At 38.8% G+C, this 18,586-nt stretch overlaps 1 protein-coding gene across 2 annotated transcripts in view; it reads right to left on the minus strand.

Annotated features, from left to right (window-relative positions):
- Positions 1-2,071: 2,071 nt before the first annotated feature.
- The window catches only part of PHLPP2 (PH domain and leucine rich repeat protein phosphatase 2), a 66,371-nt gene continuing 49,856 nt past the window's right edge, over positions 2,072-18,586 (minus strand). For both annotated transcript variants that reach the window (XM_074314625.1, XM_019757390.2), the window contains exons 11-19: positions 17,182-17,277; positions 16,853-17,008; positions 14,627-14,827; positions 13,160-13,322; positions 12,795-12,925; positions 12,056-12,166; positions 11,023-11,217; positions 9,370-9,601; positions 2,072-6,904 (exon numbers count right to left, since the gene is read on the minus strand). In XM_074314625.1, the coding sequence (XP_074170726.1) occupies positions 5,750-6,904; positions 9,370-9,601; positions 11,023-11,217; positions 12,056-12,166; positions 12,795-12,925; positions 13,160-13,322; positions 14,627-14,827; positions 16,853-17,008; positions 17,182-17,277 (2,440 nt within the window). In that variant the 3' untranslated portion in view covers positions 2,072-5,749. The remainder of the gene's footprint in view (positions 6,905-9,369; positions 9,602-11,022; positions 11,218-12,055; positions 12,167-12,794; positions 12,926-13,159; positions 13,323-14,626; positions 14,828-16,852; positions 17,009-17,181; positions 17,278-18,586) is intronic.

Consider the following 18,586-nt stretch of genomic DNA (forward strand, 5'->3'; position numbering starts at 1 on the left):
AAAGTATAGGTTTTTTTCGAATTGTCCTCTTGTTTTTCGATAGCTAATTCTTTTTTCATAGCATTATTTCTATTAAATGAGATTAAACTATTAATAAATTCAAACCAAGTTTCTAGTAACTTCTAACAGCAATTTTGACATAAATCTCAGATTCTCTAATCTATACAATAAGAAATCAGTAAACATAAGCCTGTTTCAACATATGCCAAAAAGACTCTTTAAAAAAATTAAGTCAACATTTTTCTATAACGTGTTCGCCATTTTTACCACTGCGTGTTTGCTAACTCTTCCCCCTCTCCCTCACCCCATGCCTCAACTTCTCCCTGTACACTCCGAAATCCTTTCAATAGCTAATTCTTACAGAATTACTATCCAAAGCAAATGATCAAAACTGAACCTTGTATATAAATGGGAAATTATCTGGATTGTACTTTTACAAAAAGTAAAGCTTGGAGGAAAACAATCAACTATAAATCTATACTGCTAGGTTAAAATAGCAACACTTGTGCCACAGACAGACACTTCCCCTCTTATCACCCTTAGTCCCCCCGTCCGTCCCCGTCCCCCCGTTTTCACTGAGTGGTATACAAGTTTAACAGCAAAAATCAAACAACCCATTTTCCTGCCCCCCACAATAACTCCCCTACACACTTCTAACTTAGCACTTATTCCCTTTAACATGTCCCTAATAGATCTTTGCCCATGTCTGCATCGTGCTTGATAAGACTTCAGCCTGTGTGACCCCTCTGTTGTGCCCAGGCCCAGCTACAATACTGCCCCCAAGATTCAGCAACTCTCGAGTGGAGCTCAATGATCACTGTAATCTCAACACCCCACATCTGCAGTTTCCAACCTCGTCTTATTTCCTACCACTTGTTGGGGAAGCAGGTCAAGATTTATTACTCACGTTTTACAGATGAGACAAACGCTCAAGGTTAAGTGACTTACCCAAAATCTGACATTTCGTTGACTGCTATGTGCCAGGTCCACTACTGAGCTAAGGAAGCATATTCGCATCATTTCACTTAAGCTCACAACTTGAGATACTAGTATTATTTCCACTTAACAATCGAGAAGGAAAATAACCTGAGTCTTGGGCAGGTTAACTTGCCTAAAGTCTAATTTTCTAAGTAGCAGAGGTAAACCGAGGACCCAATGACTCACACACTGGAATGTGTCATGACTAAATGTACTCTTGTGGCCTTTGGTGTACCAGGGAATTAACATGGTGTACTAGGGAACACACTCGGAGAGTTTCACTTCTGCCCTCCCGGAATAGGGAGGTGTGTGTCTCAGGGAAATGAAGTATTAAAGTAGCTGGTGGCCTTGAGCCCAGTGCATTAAGGTGCTTAATGAACAGTTGGTGAACCAAGTTTTCAAAATACTCATTTTGCTAGATGTGAAGGAAACCTGAAAAATGATTCCAATGTGGCCTTTATTTGGAGTGAGAGGCAGCTAATCTTGCTTGGAAGTCTGGAGGTTTGGGAGACAACCAATGTGGGGATTGGAGAGTAACACTTTAGAGGCTTACCTATTATTATCTTTTGTGGGCCAAATCCCACCATGTCTGAAGTTCTAATACCAAAGCCATTACATTATGAAAAACATAGTGGCCAGATTATCCACTTAGCTCCTCTGTCATCATCAGCTCTATGATATGTTTAAGAGGAGCTATAGACTGTTTATAATTGAGTTTTCTGTAGTCAGTTAATTAACCTGCATGTAAATAAGGACCATGTTTCCTGTCTTTGGGATTTTTAAAAAACATATAAACCAAGTCAGAATATAATGTTTCTCAACATAAAAAATCTTTATTGCTATTTCATCTTAAAAGGTGATCAAAAATATTTATTCTGCCCTTAACTCATAACTTCATAGTGTCATGGAATGTGGTTTCATTTGTTTATCTTCCCCTAAAGCAAGAAAAAGCAGAAAAATACTAACGGTGCTTTTGGTTATGAAACTAATTCTACATACAAGTTAGAGAAAATTACAGTTTCATGCTAAAATAAAGTATTTATAAAATAAAATAACAGGTATTCCATTTTAAAACAAAGCCATGAAAAAGATATTCCATTTTATTTTATTTATTATTATTGTTATTTATTACAAACAATAGATTTGCTGCAACATGCTCTGGCTCATATTATTGAATTAAAAAATTTAACACATTTCAAAAATATCAAAAATACACTATAATGAGTCTTAGGACTACAATACGACAATGATTGCACAAAACTGTTAAGATATGAACTCACTGTTTGGATGACATCCACTGGCAACAGTGAGAGAAAACCCTATAGCATCTGGGAGAAGTGCATGAAATTTAGAATACAAGGAGCTTATGTGTGATTGAATGATCACCAAATGAGGGAAACAGCAGGATTTACTGTAGCTGCTTTTCTCAGTCTAGGAAGTGCTTACCCAACTATGGGGCAAAAGTCACTAACTAGAGAGAAAGATTAACTTGCCTCCATGAATGGGGGAGTCTGTAAGGCCCCACCCAGCAAGAACTAAAAAGTGACACAAGACAGTTCTATAGTGATGCTGCAGACATCACTGAATGGCTTAGAGACTAATTATTTAATAATTGGTATTTATCGATAACAGCCAAGTGCTCCGTCATGGAGGTCTCTTCATTAATTATGGAGTCGATAGAGAAGGTGAGCCTGTGGCTTCCAAGTACCTGTTTTCACTGAAGGTCTACAATGGAAAGAGCATCATTTGATATTCAGTAGATCAGCCAAACCTAACTAACTGGCTCCATCTCCTGAAAAATAGCACTCGCTACAATTATAATAGCACCCAATGATTACCAAGCTGCTCATGTTGGTTCTTCTATACACCAGGAAAATGAATTCATCAACTTATTGCACACATATACTCTACAGTAGTATAAGAAAGCCTTCACTTATATTAGGAGTGGTCATTCAATGACTATGGTAGCACTGTTGCTTTATGATATACCAACATTCAAAATTTCAAATATATTCCCAATCCATTTGGATAAAAAATAATATCATGGCTGCCAAGACTCATGTATTTTTCTTTCTTCTATGGAACTGCTGAACTGCACCCATAAGCAGGCGAGAGACTCTTTCAGAAATTCTTAAACTTTTCTGTTTTATGGGAGGTACACAGAGACCTGAGAATCATGCAGAGGCCAGAATCTCTGGGCTAGAGATCAATGGTACTCTGCCCACTTGGGGAACACATCCTCTGGGTAAAGTCCTAGGAAGTAGGTTACATTCACCTGGAGACAGATTACTGGCTTTCACCACCTGACAGTCTAATCAAATCACACAAATGACCTCATAGGTCAAAAGATTCTGTATATTTTTGGTAATGGGCGATGGCCTTTTAACCCTCTGTTTTAATACAGAGCAATTATAGAGGAAAATAAATTAAAGGAAATTACAAGAAAATAATTAGTTTGGATATAGCCTATATTAAAGGTTTGCAATACAACCTCGTGTTTCCTGAAAATCTACCACATAGAAGAACATTTGGAATTTTAGAGTTCCTTTGACTGAAAAGTAAATACATTTACTTTTGGTAAAGTAATTTCAGAACTGGGTTTTGTGGCGGTCCAATAAGTAGGAATGGGTAACAAAGAGAAGAAGAGGGTTCACAGATTTTTTAAGAGACAATTTTTAAGAGACTATACTACTAAAGTGGTATATTCCCAAAACAACTTTCTTTTCTAGACAACATCACTATTCTATAACTAAAATTTTCTGCTGCCTAGGTGGAAAGATGTTTTACATCACCCATCAATATTATCTTGGGTGTTTCCTTCATTTTCATTTTTCCTTTCATTTCCCCGTATAAAAATAAGGCAACACACTATTGTTCCCATCTTCCTAACAGCACCTAACACTTTCTATGAACCACTATGTTCCCCACTTCAAATCAAGACCTGAGTTCTAAAATTTTGCAGTAGCTGACCAGTAGTATGACACAGGGAAGTCAAGTGTTCCTGGCAATTTGGAAACTCAAATTCGGATTCTTGAGGGGTTGAACACTAGACAGCCATTGGAGTGGTATAGAATCCTCCCAGAGTATACTCCACTGAAACATGCGCATGGGATAAGCCTTTGAAAAGATGAAGATACATAACCATTTGTGGACAGATCATATAGTTTTCTACTATTGCTTTAAAAAATGTCTATTACATTGTTTTGTACACCTGAAACTAATAAATAAAAAAATTAAATTAAAATAAAAAAAACTTCAAAAAACCCCTATATATGTATATATCAACCTATCTTTAACATTTTGTTTCTCATGAAACAAATTAAAAATGGTCCCACTCTATTTTCTTTTTAATTGTGAAAATATTCTAGAAATTCAAAGCACATTCCCCACTGCGTAAAATCAAGCAATATCAAAATTGTAGGAATAAATAGGAACTAATTTTCCTAAGTAAATCTTCTAATGGAAAAGGCAACAGAACAGAAATCTGGAGGGAACTACATTTTGCTAGGGTTACATGGAATGTGCAAAAAATACAGTAAACCAGGTTTTCTGTAAGCTTAGGACTTTTCTCAATTAAGTCTTTCTTATATTAGTAATTGAGCCCAGTACTCTGAAACCATGTGATTTGGATAAGCAGTTTTCAGAAGAGTACTCTGTTAAACGTTAAAGAGGTGAACTCACTCATGACATTTTAGAGAACCATCCCTCTATTCTAGAGAAGGAACCTGTCTAAATGTGAGCTCCACCCACCCTTCTGTTCTCCTTCAGCCTGTCTGTTCAGGGTCATCTGAACTCAAGGTTACGTGGACATGAGCAGCATCAGCCTTGGCCCGACATACTAGGAGACTGAGCCACCTCCATCACGTTATGCAAAGAGGCTAACCCCCAAATGCCTCTCTTGTGATCCGCTGGGAAATTCCTAGCAGGTGTCACATTTGTCAAGGAGTTATAGTCTCTTTTTGTGATCTGGGGGGAAGTGGTCTTAGTCCTCACTCCTTTTCCATCTTCATCCCCAAAAGAAGATCCTACTCTCCCAAGGAGTTTTCACAGTCTGACATGCACCTGTTCAATCAATTTCCCAGGGCCCTTCCTAGTACCCACAGAAGGCTCCAACACACGATGATCATTCTGCCTATGGACAAAGGTGCTGGGCTGCCTCTAAAGAGATTGGCTCGAGTGCAGATTCAAAAATAAAAACTTCACAGTCAATGAAAAGTGCTCTCATTACATTACACACATAAATTATCTGTTTGATTGGTTCTACATTTCCAATAAACATCATTTCGATAGGCTGTTTTCTCGTAGAGAAGAATGAAAAGCCATGTGACTAGTCACATCACATCCCATCAGTTAGGTTGAGATATAAGGTGATTTCTCTGTCACAGAGATCCATCAGCAGCAATCAGTAAAAGGAATCATCTTCAGTTATTTCCTCCACAGAAATAGTCCCTTTCCTGCCCAGGCAGGCAAATTCTCAAAAATTATCCTAGGAGAGAAAGGGTTAATGGCAGGTGGTAGGACTGATACAGACAGAGAACATCTGCTTTCTTCCCAGTAACTGGGAATTCCAATGCAGGTTAAATGTGAAGCTTAACACTGATGGTGTTGACTAGCTTATCCAGAGCAAGACCCTGATAGCTCTCACCATTTTTGGCTCCGAGTTCTACCCCCCTCATCTATGGTTTAGAAATGCAGAGGGAAAATGCCTCTGGAAGGGTCCCCCACCTTGACACTACACAGCCTTCCCTAATGCGGAGACCCTGGGGGAGGATTACAGTGCTGTGTCAAACTCCTCTGGGACCTCGGTCCGATCCTCTTCGTTGGGCTCAGGCTCAGGCCTGTTTTCCTGGTGTTGCTTCATTTGCTCCCTGACTTCTTCTTCTAGGTCACGAGGTACAACAAACTGATCCTCTGGCTCCATCTGAGTGGGGGCAGCAAAATAGCCAGTTTTCTTCTTGGGTGCTTCTGTGGCCACTTCAATAAGGTTCAGGCTATCTTCTAGGGGTACAATAGATCCATTAGAGAGTTTCTTTCCATAAAGACAGGAAGTGGAGGGAGACTTCTGTAACTCCATCTTGTCCTTGTTCAATGGCAGAAGTATACCACTATTCACACTGTTCTGTCTTCGGATCCTAAAAAATAATCCTCTCACATGTTCCTCAGGACATGGGGCGGGGAAATTCTCTGTGAGAGTGGGCGAGTTCTCAAGATCCCTTCCCCTACAGCAGTGGATATCTACTTCTACTTCTACCTTGCTGCCATTTGTCATGACCCCTTCAACGGGCTGGTCATCGTCACTGTCCAGGCCATTGTCAGACTGGTTACTTGAGAAAGTCGCACAAGAAGGCTGGCGCTGAAAAACCCCCGAGGTGGGTGTTGGATGGAGGCTGCAGCGCCTCTCTGGCCGTGGAAGCAAGCCAGCATCCAGGCCAACAGTGTTATGTTCATCAGAAGCAGTGGATCCCACCTCACTGCTCACCTCTGAAGTGGACATCTCACTGCTGAACTCAGAGGCAATACCACTACTGGAGGAAGGAGTGGTTGGCTTGAGGGGGTCCTTGATGGTGGAGGTTGAAGCAAATCCCACAGGACCTGGGAGGCTGAGCCCATTCATCTCACAAGTGCAGCCTTCCTCGCCAATGTTCAAATAAACCACCATCGCCCCCACATTGTCCTGACAACCATAGCTCTGGGCTAATGTGCACAGCTTCTTGGCAGCTGCTAATGGGTCTTGTACATGGCGTACTGCATTCACAGCTTCTGTATATGACAAGTGTTCCCACAATGCTTTGTTTCCCAGAATCAGCAACTCATCTTGAATGGTAAGTGTAGTGGATGATATGTGGGGCTTGGGGAGGATCCAAGGGTAGAGGTATGTACAGCCCAGCATCCGGGTACAACAGGTTACCCCATTCACTTTGTTATCCTAGAGGCAGCAGAATGCAAATTTTGAGAAACATGCAACAGTGACATGTAGTTTATATATTTCTAGATCATAATGCTTAGGGCTCTATAATAAAACAGAATTTGACATGTTATATGGTTTTTCCTAGCATCTGCATAATTTTAAGTAGACTTACAAAAATGTATAGAATTTTAAAAGGACAAAATATCATATGGTTATTATACCACATAGTTCAGAAACTGAAGTTAAAACCAATTAAAATTAAGTGCTTAAAAGGCACCTCCATCTCAAAAGGTATTTGCTTTAACATAAAGTACAGCCCTCAGCATGTCCTTAAATAGAGAAACACCTGTTAGAAAAAAATAAGCAGAACTGTCACTAATTCTGCACCACTAGTATTCTGAGAGAGGCCAAACCTAGATGGGTCACTAAAAGTGATTTCTTATTTAAATAAAGGCAGAGTTGGGACTGAAGAGATTCCGGAAAATATTAAATGGCTAAGAGAATCTTTGTAGCTAAATCATTAACTAATCTCTAAAGTTATTTAGCCTAGAAAAGTCTGAAGTCTGTAGCATAATTGACCTACTCTGTGAGGATTGTACTAAGAATGAATAGCAGATCAAGTCACATCTGATGTAATTCTAAACTTAGAGGAAAAGGAATAACCCTAGTTATAGGTTGGGAATGTTCATCTGTCAGAATACTTTATACTGACTTCTTTTCAAGATAAAACCAACAAAACCTCTCTCTAATGCCATCAATATATTTATTTCATTGTTGCAGTTATTCTCTGAGTAAAAATCCTGGCTCTCTCATTTACAAGATTTCGTCACAAACTCTGAATTTTATTTTCCTCAGCTGTAAATGGAAATAAAGGCACTTCTCTCATGGGGGTTATTGTGAAGATTAAATAAAATAATGAAATTACAGTGCTTGACAAATAAGCAAACAATAAATGTCTGTGGTTAAAATAACATTAAAAATAAATGAATAAAAATAACATTTATAAAAATATTTCCTACCTGTCTAGGACTCCCCTCCACCCCCGAAGAAAAATAGAAACATTATCTAAATTCTATAAAAATAGACTAATGAAATAAAAAGTTACCTTTTTTAAAACTTTCATTTGTTTTGACTGAAAGACTTTCCTAAGACTAATGCCTTAGAATCCCAGAATCTTCTTAGTATCAACCACATTATAATGATGCTTTTTTTTGGTTTTATGCTTCCTCGGATAAAATCTAATATGGACAGTCCTTATACAGAATTCTGACAGGACAGCCCAGAAATGGACCCACACGAATACAGTCCACTGATCTTTGGCAAAGGCGCAAAGGCGAAATGCTGCTGGAACAACTGGACATTCACATGCAAAAAGGAGAAAAAGAAATCTAGACACGGAGCTTGCACCTTTCACACAAATTAATTAAAAATAGATCAAATATAAAACATGAAACTTCTGGAAGATAACACACAAGAAAATCTAGGTGACCTTGCATTTGGCAATGAGTTCTTAGATACACCACCAAAAGCACGACCCATGAAAGAAAAAAATTAAGTGGGACTTCATTAAAACTAAAATCTTCTGCTCTGCAAAAGACACTATTAAAAGAATGATGGGGTGGCCAGTTAGCTCAGTTAGTTAGAGCAGCTCAGTTGGTTAGAGCGCGGTGCTCTTAACAACAAGGTTGCCAGTTGGATCCCCGCATGGACCACTGTGAACTGCACCCTCCACAACTAGACTGAAACAACTACTTGACTTGGAGCTGATGGGTCCTGGAAAAACACACTTAAAATAAAGTTGAAAAAAAAAAAGAATGAAAAGACCAGCCACAGACTAGGAGAAAATATTTATAAAACACATATCTGATAAGGACTTGTTCCCAAAATTCACAAAGAACTCTTCAAACTCAAACATAAACAAACAATTCAATTAAAAATGAGTAAATGATCTGAGTAGAATTCTGCTTTGCAGTAAACAATGTTCACATGTAATTGCTAAAGTCTCTTTGAAAGCAAAACTGTTATGCTAATTTCTAAATCAGGAGGAAAGCTATAGAATAGTAGATACTGATGTGGTCATTGTAAAAAAACAAACAACGACAAACACCCACCAGAGCATATTAAGCCATTTATAATACAAACAGAAAACATATTTGGAAAAGTTTGCATTTCAGAAAGGGGATGTCAAACTATAGAACTTTTTTCCTTCTGTTTGGAAATTAACCAAAGAGGGGACATCTATATTCATTTTCCATGCTAGCTGTACATCTGAAGAATCACAAATTAGGATTGTTTTCCTAATTAATTTGCTTTTTCTTTTTGCTAGTCATTAAATGCTCATTAGATTTTCTTCTAGTACCATTATCTGGCTTGGATACAATTTACAAGGTTTTATAGGAAGAAAATGGACCTCCACTGCCTCTGTGCAGAACACACTCACTACACTTGGGGAATAGAAGTGACTGGTGGAGAGCGAGATTCACCTCTGTTATGATGGCTTTTTGGTCCTTCACTCTTTGAGCCTCCTCCGCATCCTGTTCCAGGCTGAAGACTTTAGAGAGGGGCACTGGTTTCCCACCTCGGCATAGGACTGCTTGACAAGTGCCAACGTTGGCCACAGTCAAGCTAAAACTACTTGTTGCATCGGCAGTGTCAGGGCGGATGTAACAAAGGAGAGCAGAGGAGCCCAGCTTCTGACCAGCCATGCCTAATTTCCTGTTTTGAAAGAAAATGAAGACATGGTACTAGTTTCAGAATAAAAGTGGTGGTCCTCCACGTCTATATTTTCCTTTTTTCCTGCCATGTGACTGTGAACCAGCCTCACCCTCAAGGTGATGGTGAAGAGAGCTCTGCCTTCCACTCTAAGCTAACTTAGAAAAGGAATTTTACATAAAGCGTGGGGTAGGGGAGACACTGAAAGTACATCTTTTCTGCTCCTTCTGCTTGTGTCTTATTATAGACTACAATGGCCTAATTCAGTGGTTTCAACTTTACAGCATCAGAATCACCTAGAGGGCTTGTTAAAAAACAGATTGCTGGACCTTCTGGGGGTAGCCCAGAGTTTCTGATTCAGTTGTAAGGGGCTGGCCCAATAATCTGCATTTCTAACAAGTTTCCAGTAATGCTGAGGCTCTTGGTCCTAGAACAACACATTGAGAACCACTCACTTAGGTTATAAGTTCCCTGGAGGAAGGACCATAATTTTCCTTGTATTTCTCTCATACACATGGCATCCATCCCCCAGCATTTGGTACACGACGGTAAGCAGAGCAGATACTATCAAAAAGATCTGGTTTCAAATTCCAGCTCTGCTATTTACTGGCTGTAGATCCTCAACAAGTTATTTTTCTCAGAAATTTTTCTGATAAAATACGCACTTCTTCGGCTTAATTTGAAAATTAAAGATATAGTATGAGAAATGCTTGGTATAATGCCCAGCTCTTGGGAAGTACTTCATAAACTGAGTTTTTTTTCCCAAACCCTTTATTTTGCCAAGTTCCATCCTCAATTCTATTACTGAAAAAATAGACTCCTTTCCCAACGTCTTTGCTTTGTGTTGTAATGAGAGATAAAAACAGCTCGAGCTCCAGGCTGTTCCATTTCAACCTTGATTATTCAAGTTTACAACCTCTCAGTTGTGTATATCCTGATGTGCAAGATGCTCTATTAGCTACTAAAATTTTCAATAATTTGCTTATATAGTGTTTTTGCCCTTAAGTGGCTTAGAAGATTGGTTAGTAAATCCCAGTAAGTATTCTAAATATATGAATCTGATCAGTGCTTAACCTTTTGTAGGTCACTGATTCTGGAGAATTTTATAAAAACGTTTCCATCTTCCTTCCCCCAAATGTACAAATGCATATGTATACACAAAACCTTCTGCACATGATTTCTGGGCTTTCCAGATCCTCAAGAGCCTTTGGCTTCAATAGAAAAAACACAGATGGCCCCACAGGCTCTTTAAAAGAACCCAAGTCCCCACATTCCACACTGATATAGAGAGAACAGTCATAGCAGAAGAAGCAAGGTCTCACCTCGATCCTGTACCTATAATTTAGATCCTGACCTTCTGGCTCAGTGAGATTTATTTTCCAAAAGTAGAACTGAGTTAGGGATTATTCAACCCACCTGCTTACCTGTGAGATACCAAGAAGGTGTTAGCCATGAAAACTGTGTCATGAGTCGATTGCTGTACCTCTTCCAAAAGAACATCTGCCATGGTACACTGGAGTAGGCGAGGGAGCTCCTCATTTCGGTCCCCGTCAAACATGCCATACACAGCTCCCACCCCGTCTGCAAAGTTATCCACAGCTAGAGCTGATACACACAGCCTACCACAGAAACAGGAAAACGACAAACACCAAAGAAAGTTATTGGTAAAAGCATTATTCTCCAGGGAACCTTTTTTAGAAAGGCTGGATCTAATTGAGTGTGGAGAAGAACAGGAGTAAATCTTAATCTACACATGAAAAAAAGTGTTAGACAAGATAATTAAGCAACATTTGAAAGAGTTGATATCATAAGAAATGAGGGAATTCAGCCACATTCATGGGCAATGAATTAGCTCTGTAATTTTACCAAAGGCTGGAAAGATTAAATATTTTTTCTTAGTAGTGATTAAGGCCTAGTATTGTTAAATGCCTTCAGTTAAAGACCCCCAGGATCACACCTGTGGTTGAAAAGTTGAGTTTGTTATGCCTGCAGCAAGGGAGAAGGCCATGGAACTCTGGGATGTATAGGTAAGTGGGTGTTGCAAAAACATAGTATAGGATATGGGCTTTGGTTTGCTCACTTGGGGGAATGTCTAAAGAAGAGGGTTATCATACTAGATTGGGTGCTGTCAGAAAGCACGGCCATTCTGTAGTTGGGTATCTCAATAAATCGCATCTACAGGAAAAGATTGGTATGAGGATAAAGCTATAGTTGGTACAAAAAGTAGCAGTCACCCATTCTAGCCAGGAAAGAGAGCTTTCGGTATTTTGTGGCCTGTGCATTCATGTTATTTTTGTCTCACTGGATCATGGTCTCAGAGAGATATTATCTGATGTTGGCATTCTGATTTGTTTATGTCCAACAGGAGAACCTGGCCTGGATTTCAGCATCAGATCAGTTCCCAGATGTCAGGAGCTGCATTTTTTCTTTCTCAGTCTCCATGGCCAAGATACTCACTTATTTCTCTGCCCTGCCATCTCAGCCAGTCCGTGGCTCCAGAAGGTTGATGTAACTGTAGACTCAGTGGTTGGCAAAGGTTTCTGATCAATTTTCAGGGTTGTGATATGGCTGTAGAAAGTGGAAAATGGGAAGATTAAACCATACATGCTTCTGTATTTTACAAAAACCATCCCAACAATATGTTTTTATAAAATAATCTGTTGACAGAGCAAGATTCATTTTCAGAGACTGACTGGAAGTAGTGTGCTGGCCCACTGATCAAAGAGGAGAGAAAAAGGAGAAGGGTAGGAGGAAGAAATAGGGGCCAAATATTGTTACAACTGATACCATTCATTTCAATGAAAACTAAGCACCCCAAAGATTTCTACGTTTTAGCCGTCTACTTATTTTAAATATTTTGATACAATGAAGTCTTGGTACAATGAGTGAGCTTGCATTGTCTCTTAGATGTTGTAATGTAATGTGACCTGTGCCACCTAAAATATCTATGCCTGCCATGTAAAGATATTCCGTGGGTGGGTGAGCAGTAGTCATGATGCTGAGTTCTAACATAAATGGGCTGACCACTGGATAGAACATCTATCCATAAACGAATCAAAGAACAAAACCGAGGGCTTCATGGCTTCCTTCATTCTATTCCTTTAAATAATTGAAATATCCATAGTCCTTATGAAGACCCACACGGGGCTGGTGGGACTAAGAGCACATAGGGATTCAATTTCAAAATTTTTCTTACCTAAATGTGTCCAGTGTCTTATGTTCCAGAACCAGATTTGTGTTTCCAGTCAGGTCAAGGTCCTGTAAGGTAGCAGGCAGAGCCTCTGGAATCAGGATTTCTGTCAAGTCATTGCAACTTAGGTCTACAAACTGAGGGAAAAATGGAGAAATCAAAAGAAAATACATCGCAGGTAGTTAATTCTTAACTCCCTAATGCTCACTTTCCTATTATACCCTCCAAAGGAACTTAGTTTGTTCCCAGGATCAACTATATATACTGTGATCTCAAACTGCCACTTCCTTCTTCCTTATGAGAAGGGATCAACCTCATTCACATTCCTACCATTTCCCCTTGTTGGGACATCATTTCACCACATAAAGTACCTGGATCTGAGGCAACTGCAGAATTTCTGGGAAAATGCTGATGTTGTTGGAGTGTGCGACAAGGGTGTGCAGCCTTTTGCAGTTCGCTATGGTCGTGGGGATGGTTTTAAGCTTGTTGCCACTTAGGTTCAATTCCTCCAGTTGTTCCAATTTATTTAGTTTGCTGAAAAAGAAAGACCAGAATACCACACTGCACCCAAAATGAGCCAAGCAAGTTTTCTAGCAGCCAGAGTACAAAGGCGCCTGGTTCACTGCCAGGTGACAAATCATAATGAAATGATCAGACACCAGCGAAGGGAAGGGCTCACCAAGGAGACTGCTCCTGCTGAATCATGTGTGTACTTATACAGATATAATTTCATTCAAATGATACCAAACATCATTTCCCTATTTTCTTAGTTTTTGAAAACATGATTTTTAATGACTTTCATGATGTAGATGGATTTTTCTGGTATCAAAAGTTTTTTTTATCAAATGTATTTTGGAAGATATTTATTGCTCCACTGACGCTGTTTAAAACTTTGACCACATTAAATGTCTCCTTACAGGTGTAGCCTGGCTTCATCTCTTCCTTCAGGAAGGCTAACCCCACCCACAGGATCTGTGCAGTACAGCCAGCTACTTTTGCATATCTTTAGCATCTTGCATTTATTACACTGCACTGCAATTGTGCATATACTTACTTGTCTGTTTCCCCAATTGGACTGTAAGTTCCTTGGGAACAGATACTGTAACTTAATCATCACTGTTTACCCAGTATTTACACAGGTACTTGGCCCCAGTAGGTATTCAATATATACAGTTGACCCTTGAACAAAATGGGTTTGAACTGTGCAGGTCCACTTACACACAGACCATTTTTTTCAATAAATATAGTTGGTCCTTTCTATCCACAGGTTTCACATCCACAGATTCAACCAATGGTGGATTAAAGACAGTATTTTTGCATTCCCAACCTCAGTTTCCCAATCGCAGATCACTTTTCAATCCACAGTTGGTTGAATCCACATATGTAAAGGGCCGAATGTGGAGTCAGAAGTTACATATGGATTTTCAATTGCATGGGGATTGGCACCCCAACCTCCATGTTGTTCAGGTGTCAACTGCATGTCATGAATAAATTAATAGACTCAACAGTTTTTTATAAAAGGGTGTTGACAAGAGAACAGAAAAACTGTCTTCAGAATTTCTTTATCTTATAAGCCTGTACCTTTGTGGATTGAAAATTCTCAGATCATTCATTAATAAGTAATTAGAACTAAGAATTAAACAATTTTAACTACAACTTCTCATTACTGATACTTAACAACTGGGTACAAACAGCTTTTCCCATTAAACTAGTGGAATCACAGCTTCAGTAAGTCACTCAACATACAGCAAGAGAACCCAGTAAGATAGCTGCTCTGCAGTTTGACAAATGCAGAATTCATGTTATTTGTCTGAAACGACCAGTATGCATTCACTTACCTTGCAGGAAAAGTCTGTAGCTGGTTGTTTGCTAGATGCAAGATTCGCAGGTGTGGGTGCCCAACCAGGACGGGCACACACTGATCAGTCAGGAGGTTGTTGGTCAGATAGAGCAGCTGCAGGGCACTCAGACTCTCCTCCCCTGCGCAAGCAGATGGCAAAGACTCCAGACTATTTGCAGATGCATTCAAGTATCTGAGACTGACAGAACACACACAAGTCATCATTTCCTTCATGGTTATCTGTAGCCTTCTAATGTAGAAACTACTATGCCATCTCAGGAGGGAACACGGCCATTCCATGCTCCCAATCTCATGACAAAAGTCATTTCCTCCAGATAGTTTTCTCTAAATTGATTCTAAACAAGCAGAGTTCCTTTTACTCAACTCATGCAAGCCAAAGAGAGAGGAAAGAATACAGGCTTGGTTGTGGTCCCAAGCTTTTGTAGTGGCCTGATTCGACCCTAACTTCATCTTTTAGTAACTGTATCTCCCCTGAAAGAGTGCTGTTTTGAGTATCATGTTCACAAACAACTGTGAAGACACCCTCCAGAAAAATTTTTGTCTGATTTCAACAGCATCATATTTATTCAGCCAAACCCATTATAATCCCCTAATAATGGACCTATAGGCTGTTTCCAACTATTTTCTACCATAGACTTTGTAATGAGCACCTTTGTGTCCTTATCCAATTATTTCTTTATGCTACATTCCCAGAAGCAGAATTTGTGGGGTCAAAAGATATACATAACTTTAAGATTTACAGATAGATAGATAGATATAGATATAGATATAGATATAGATATGGCCAAACTGATTTCCAGAAAGGCCATACCAAATTATACCTAGATTTATGTATAATTTAATTGTACATAAGGATATAAGAATGCCAAAGATGTGTTCACACCTTTGTCAACACTGAGTACCATAATTCATTTTAATCTCTGCCAATCTAACAGGTGAAATACCATGCCATGATTTAAAAAATTTGCTTAGCATGGTGTTTGGTATATATAGAGAGCATGCTCAATAAAAGGCAGCTACTATTATTAGACGTGTTCTGTGTTCTTAAAGCTTCTCCATTTTGTGTAATCTACATGCCTAATTCGCTTTTAAGCTGTTGCTACTGTGTGTCTGTGTCTTTGTATGTCCTAGAAGTGCTGTGAAGAGTTAGTGTTAAAAAAGTATCACTGACAGTTTGCTACAGTTGCTAAATAACTTACTTTCTACAGATTCTAAGGTTGTAAACTAATTTTATTCAGACTGTCATTAGAACCAAATGCAGTATTATGCATTACTAACAAATACTTGTTAATTAACAAATGTTACTGCATTGAGACGCCATATAATCTTTCCAAAAAGAAAATCTCCTTTAAACATTTTTTACAATTTCCAAAGAATTTATTTCTAGGAAAATCCAACCAGGTGTATTATACATTAAGAGAAGTATACACTGACAAAGAACGAGACACACACTGGTGTGCTAAATGCTTTTTGTATGTTTTCTTTAGCCTTATGTTAAATCACTACTGCTTATCTCTGTTTTTTCCATTTCTAAATTGAAGACAACAGGGCCTTATCCATACTGCAGAAGAGAAGTGGTTTAAAATGAAAACTAGTTTTCATTTTATGGTGATGTACATATGAGCTAAACCTGATTTTGGGTATTAAAATATGAAGACATTATTAATCTATTATTAATTTAAATGAGAAAGTAAATAACACCTTTTAGAACAATGTTATTTTTAAATGCAGTTTTCAAAGGAGGTAGCAAACAAACGCTGCAAATAGAGAATGAAACTTAATGGTAGTTTGATAAAGCTAGAAGCAAAAACTAAAATAACTTTAGTGGTATGTCCTTTTCTCCTAATTCAAAAGCTGAAAATTAACAAGGAAGCTGTATCATAATGCTGTAATTTCTCTTGAAAGGTCATATTGAATTCGTTTTCTGAGATGAAACTCTGAACCTTCCCCAGCTGTTTGAAATTGTTTACAACACTAAAACTTCTTAAGTATTTGATGGTTATTTCAACTTTGAGTTGAAGATTACTGCTTCATAAAACAGTGTCATGTTTTATTACACAGAAATTGCAAATAAGTCTCCACCCATAGCTAGACTATGAGGGAAACATTGTAAATATAGTTCCAAAGGTCACTCACATGACAAGTCAGTGTAGTTTATTTAGGCAATGATGCTGCTCTTCCAAATAAAATGTATCGTACTTACTTTAAGGCCTTGGAGAAGAGGGTATCCGGCAGTCTGGTTAGTAGGTTATGCTGAATATCCAACACCTCAAGAGGGATGTGCTCCACCAGCACTGGAAGGTTTTGCACGTGATTGTGTCCCAACATCAGTTTTCTAAGACTCAAGCTACTAAGAATTCTGGGTGGGTGGGTGGGGGGAACAGTACAAAGAAACAAACAAAAAACTTCCTTAAATGTGAAGCTTTACACTGATGGTGTTGACTAGCTTATCCAGAGCAAGACCCTGATACATGCATACAAACATATGTATTGCTGCACACATACATAAATAATGCATTAACACACACTTACCTCACAGGAACCTCTGTCAGAAGATTATAGCTCACATCTAATATTTCTAGCTTCTTTGCTTCACAGGCCCAGTCAGGGACACACTCCAGCAGGTTTCTGTAGAAAATAATGAAAAGTCATCATTTAAAATGATGAGTGGAACTCATTTCACTCTCTGTAATATATCTGTTAACTGGCCCCTGAGCCCCTTGAGGGCAGCAGCACTAACCCCAAGGCATTCTTAGTACACTACCTGGAATACAGTAGGTGCTCAAAGAATGTGTTGATAGAAATTGTGGACAGAGATAAGTACAGACATGTATAATAATGGATCAATTATGCTATATGTTCAAAGAAGATACAAAGGCTTTCAGGAGTAGGATAGCACACGTGGTGGATGACTGAGGGAGAGATGAGGAAAGACTTAATGGAAGTGGCATTTTCAACAAACTTTTGAAGGTAAGTAGGATTTCCACAAGTAATGACTGCAGGAGAAGAAAATGCAAATTCTGGAGAAAAAAATGCAGGAGAAGAAAAGCAAATTCTGGGGAAAGTGAACAGAATGAATAAGGAAGTAGAGACAAAAGATAACTAGTGGTGCAGGAGCTTCAATCATTTAGAATGAGCTCAAATATTTAGTAGAGCACTGGGCAGACATTTAGTAAAAGGAATTTTATTTTCAGATGTTGTTTAGCTTCTCTAGGTCTCAAAGTATTTACTGATTGATTGATTGATATGATGAGGCAGAATGAAAAAAGTGCTGTGAGAGAAATGCAGATATTGCTATAATGGCTTAGTAAAGGAAGCACTTGGCCTGAAATGCATCAAGGCGAGGTCCCTAAGAAATAACACCTAGGTTAGAATTTTAAAAATGTTGTACAATGACTTGAGTTAAGGGGAACATTCCAACAAAGAGGTGACAACATGAGGTGGAACACAGAGGCAAGAAAAGAAATGGCATGATATATGTGGAAATAATCATAAGCAGCTTAGTAATGCTGGAGCATATGGATCAGAGAGTGGTAAGAAACATACCTGGAGAGACCTAAATCATGTCTAGACTTTATCCTGCAGGTATAGGGAGATCACAAAAGGGTCTGTAAGCAGTGGGGAGGCTGTCAGTTTTGCACTTTGAATAGTTCACTCTGTGGATACATGGAGGTCTGGTTGAGGTGGTTATATTAGTAAAAAGACGAATAATCAGGAAGCTGTTACAGAATTCCAGACAAGAAATGACATGGGACTAAATGAGTGGCAATGAACATGGAGGGGAGGGGAGGAGAGGGACTCCAGAAATACATAGGAGGCAAATATCAAAACTACTTGGAAATGGATTAGACATGGGAGTAGAGCAGAGAGAAGAATCAAAAATGACTTTCAGGTTTCTAGCCTAGATGACTAGGGAGAAAATTAGATCTAGAGAAAG

The sequence above is a fragment of the Rhinolophus sinicus genome, linkage group LG11, assembly GCF_036562045.2.
Source record: "Rhinolophus sinicus isolate RSC01 linkage group LG11, ASM3656204v1, whole genome shotgun sequence".
In the NCBI taxonomy this organism is placed as follows: Eukaryota; Metazoa; Chordata; class Mammalia; order Chiroptera; family Rhinolophidae; genus Rhinolophus; species Rhinolophus sinicus.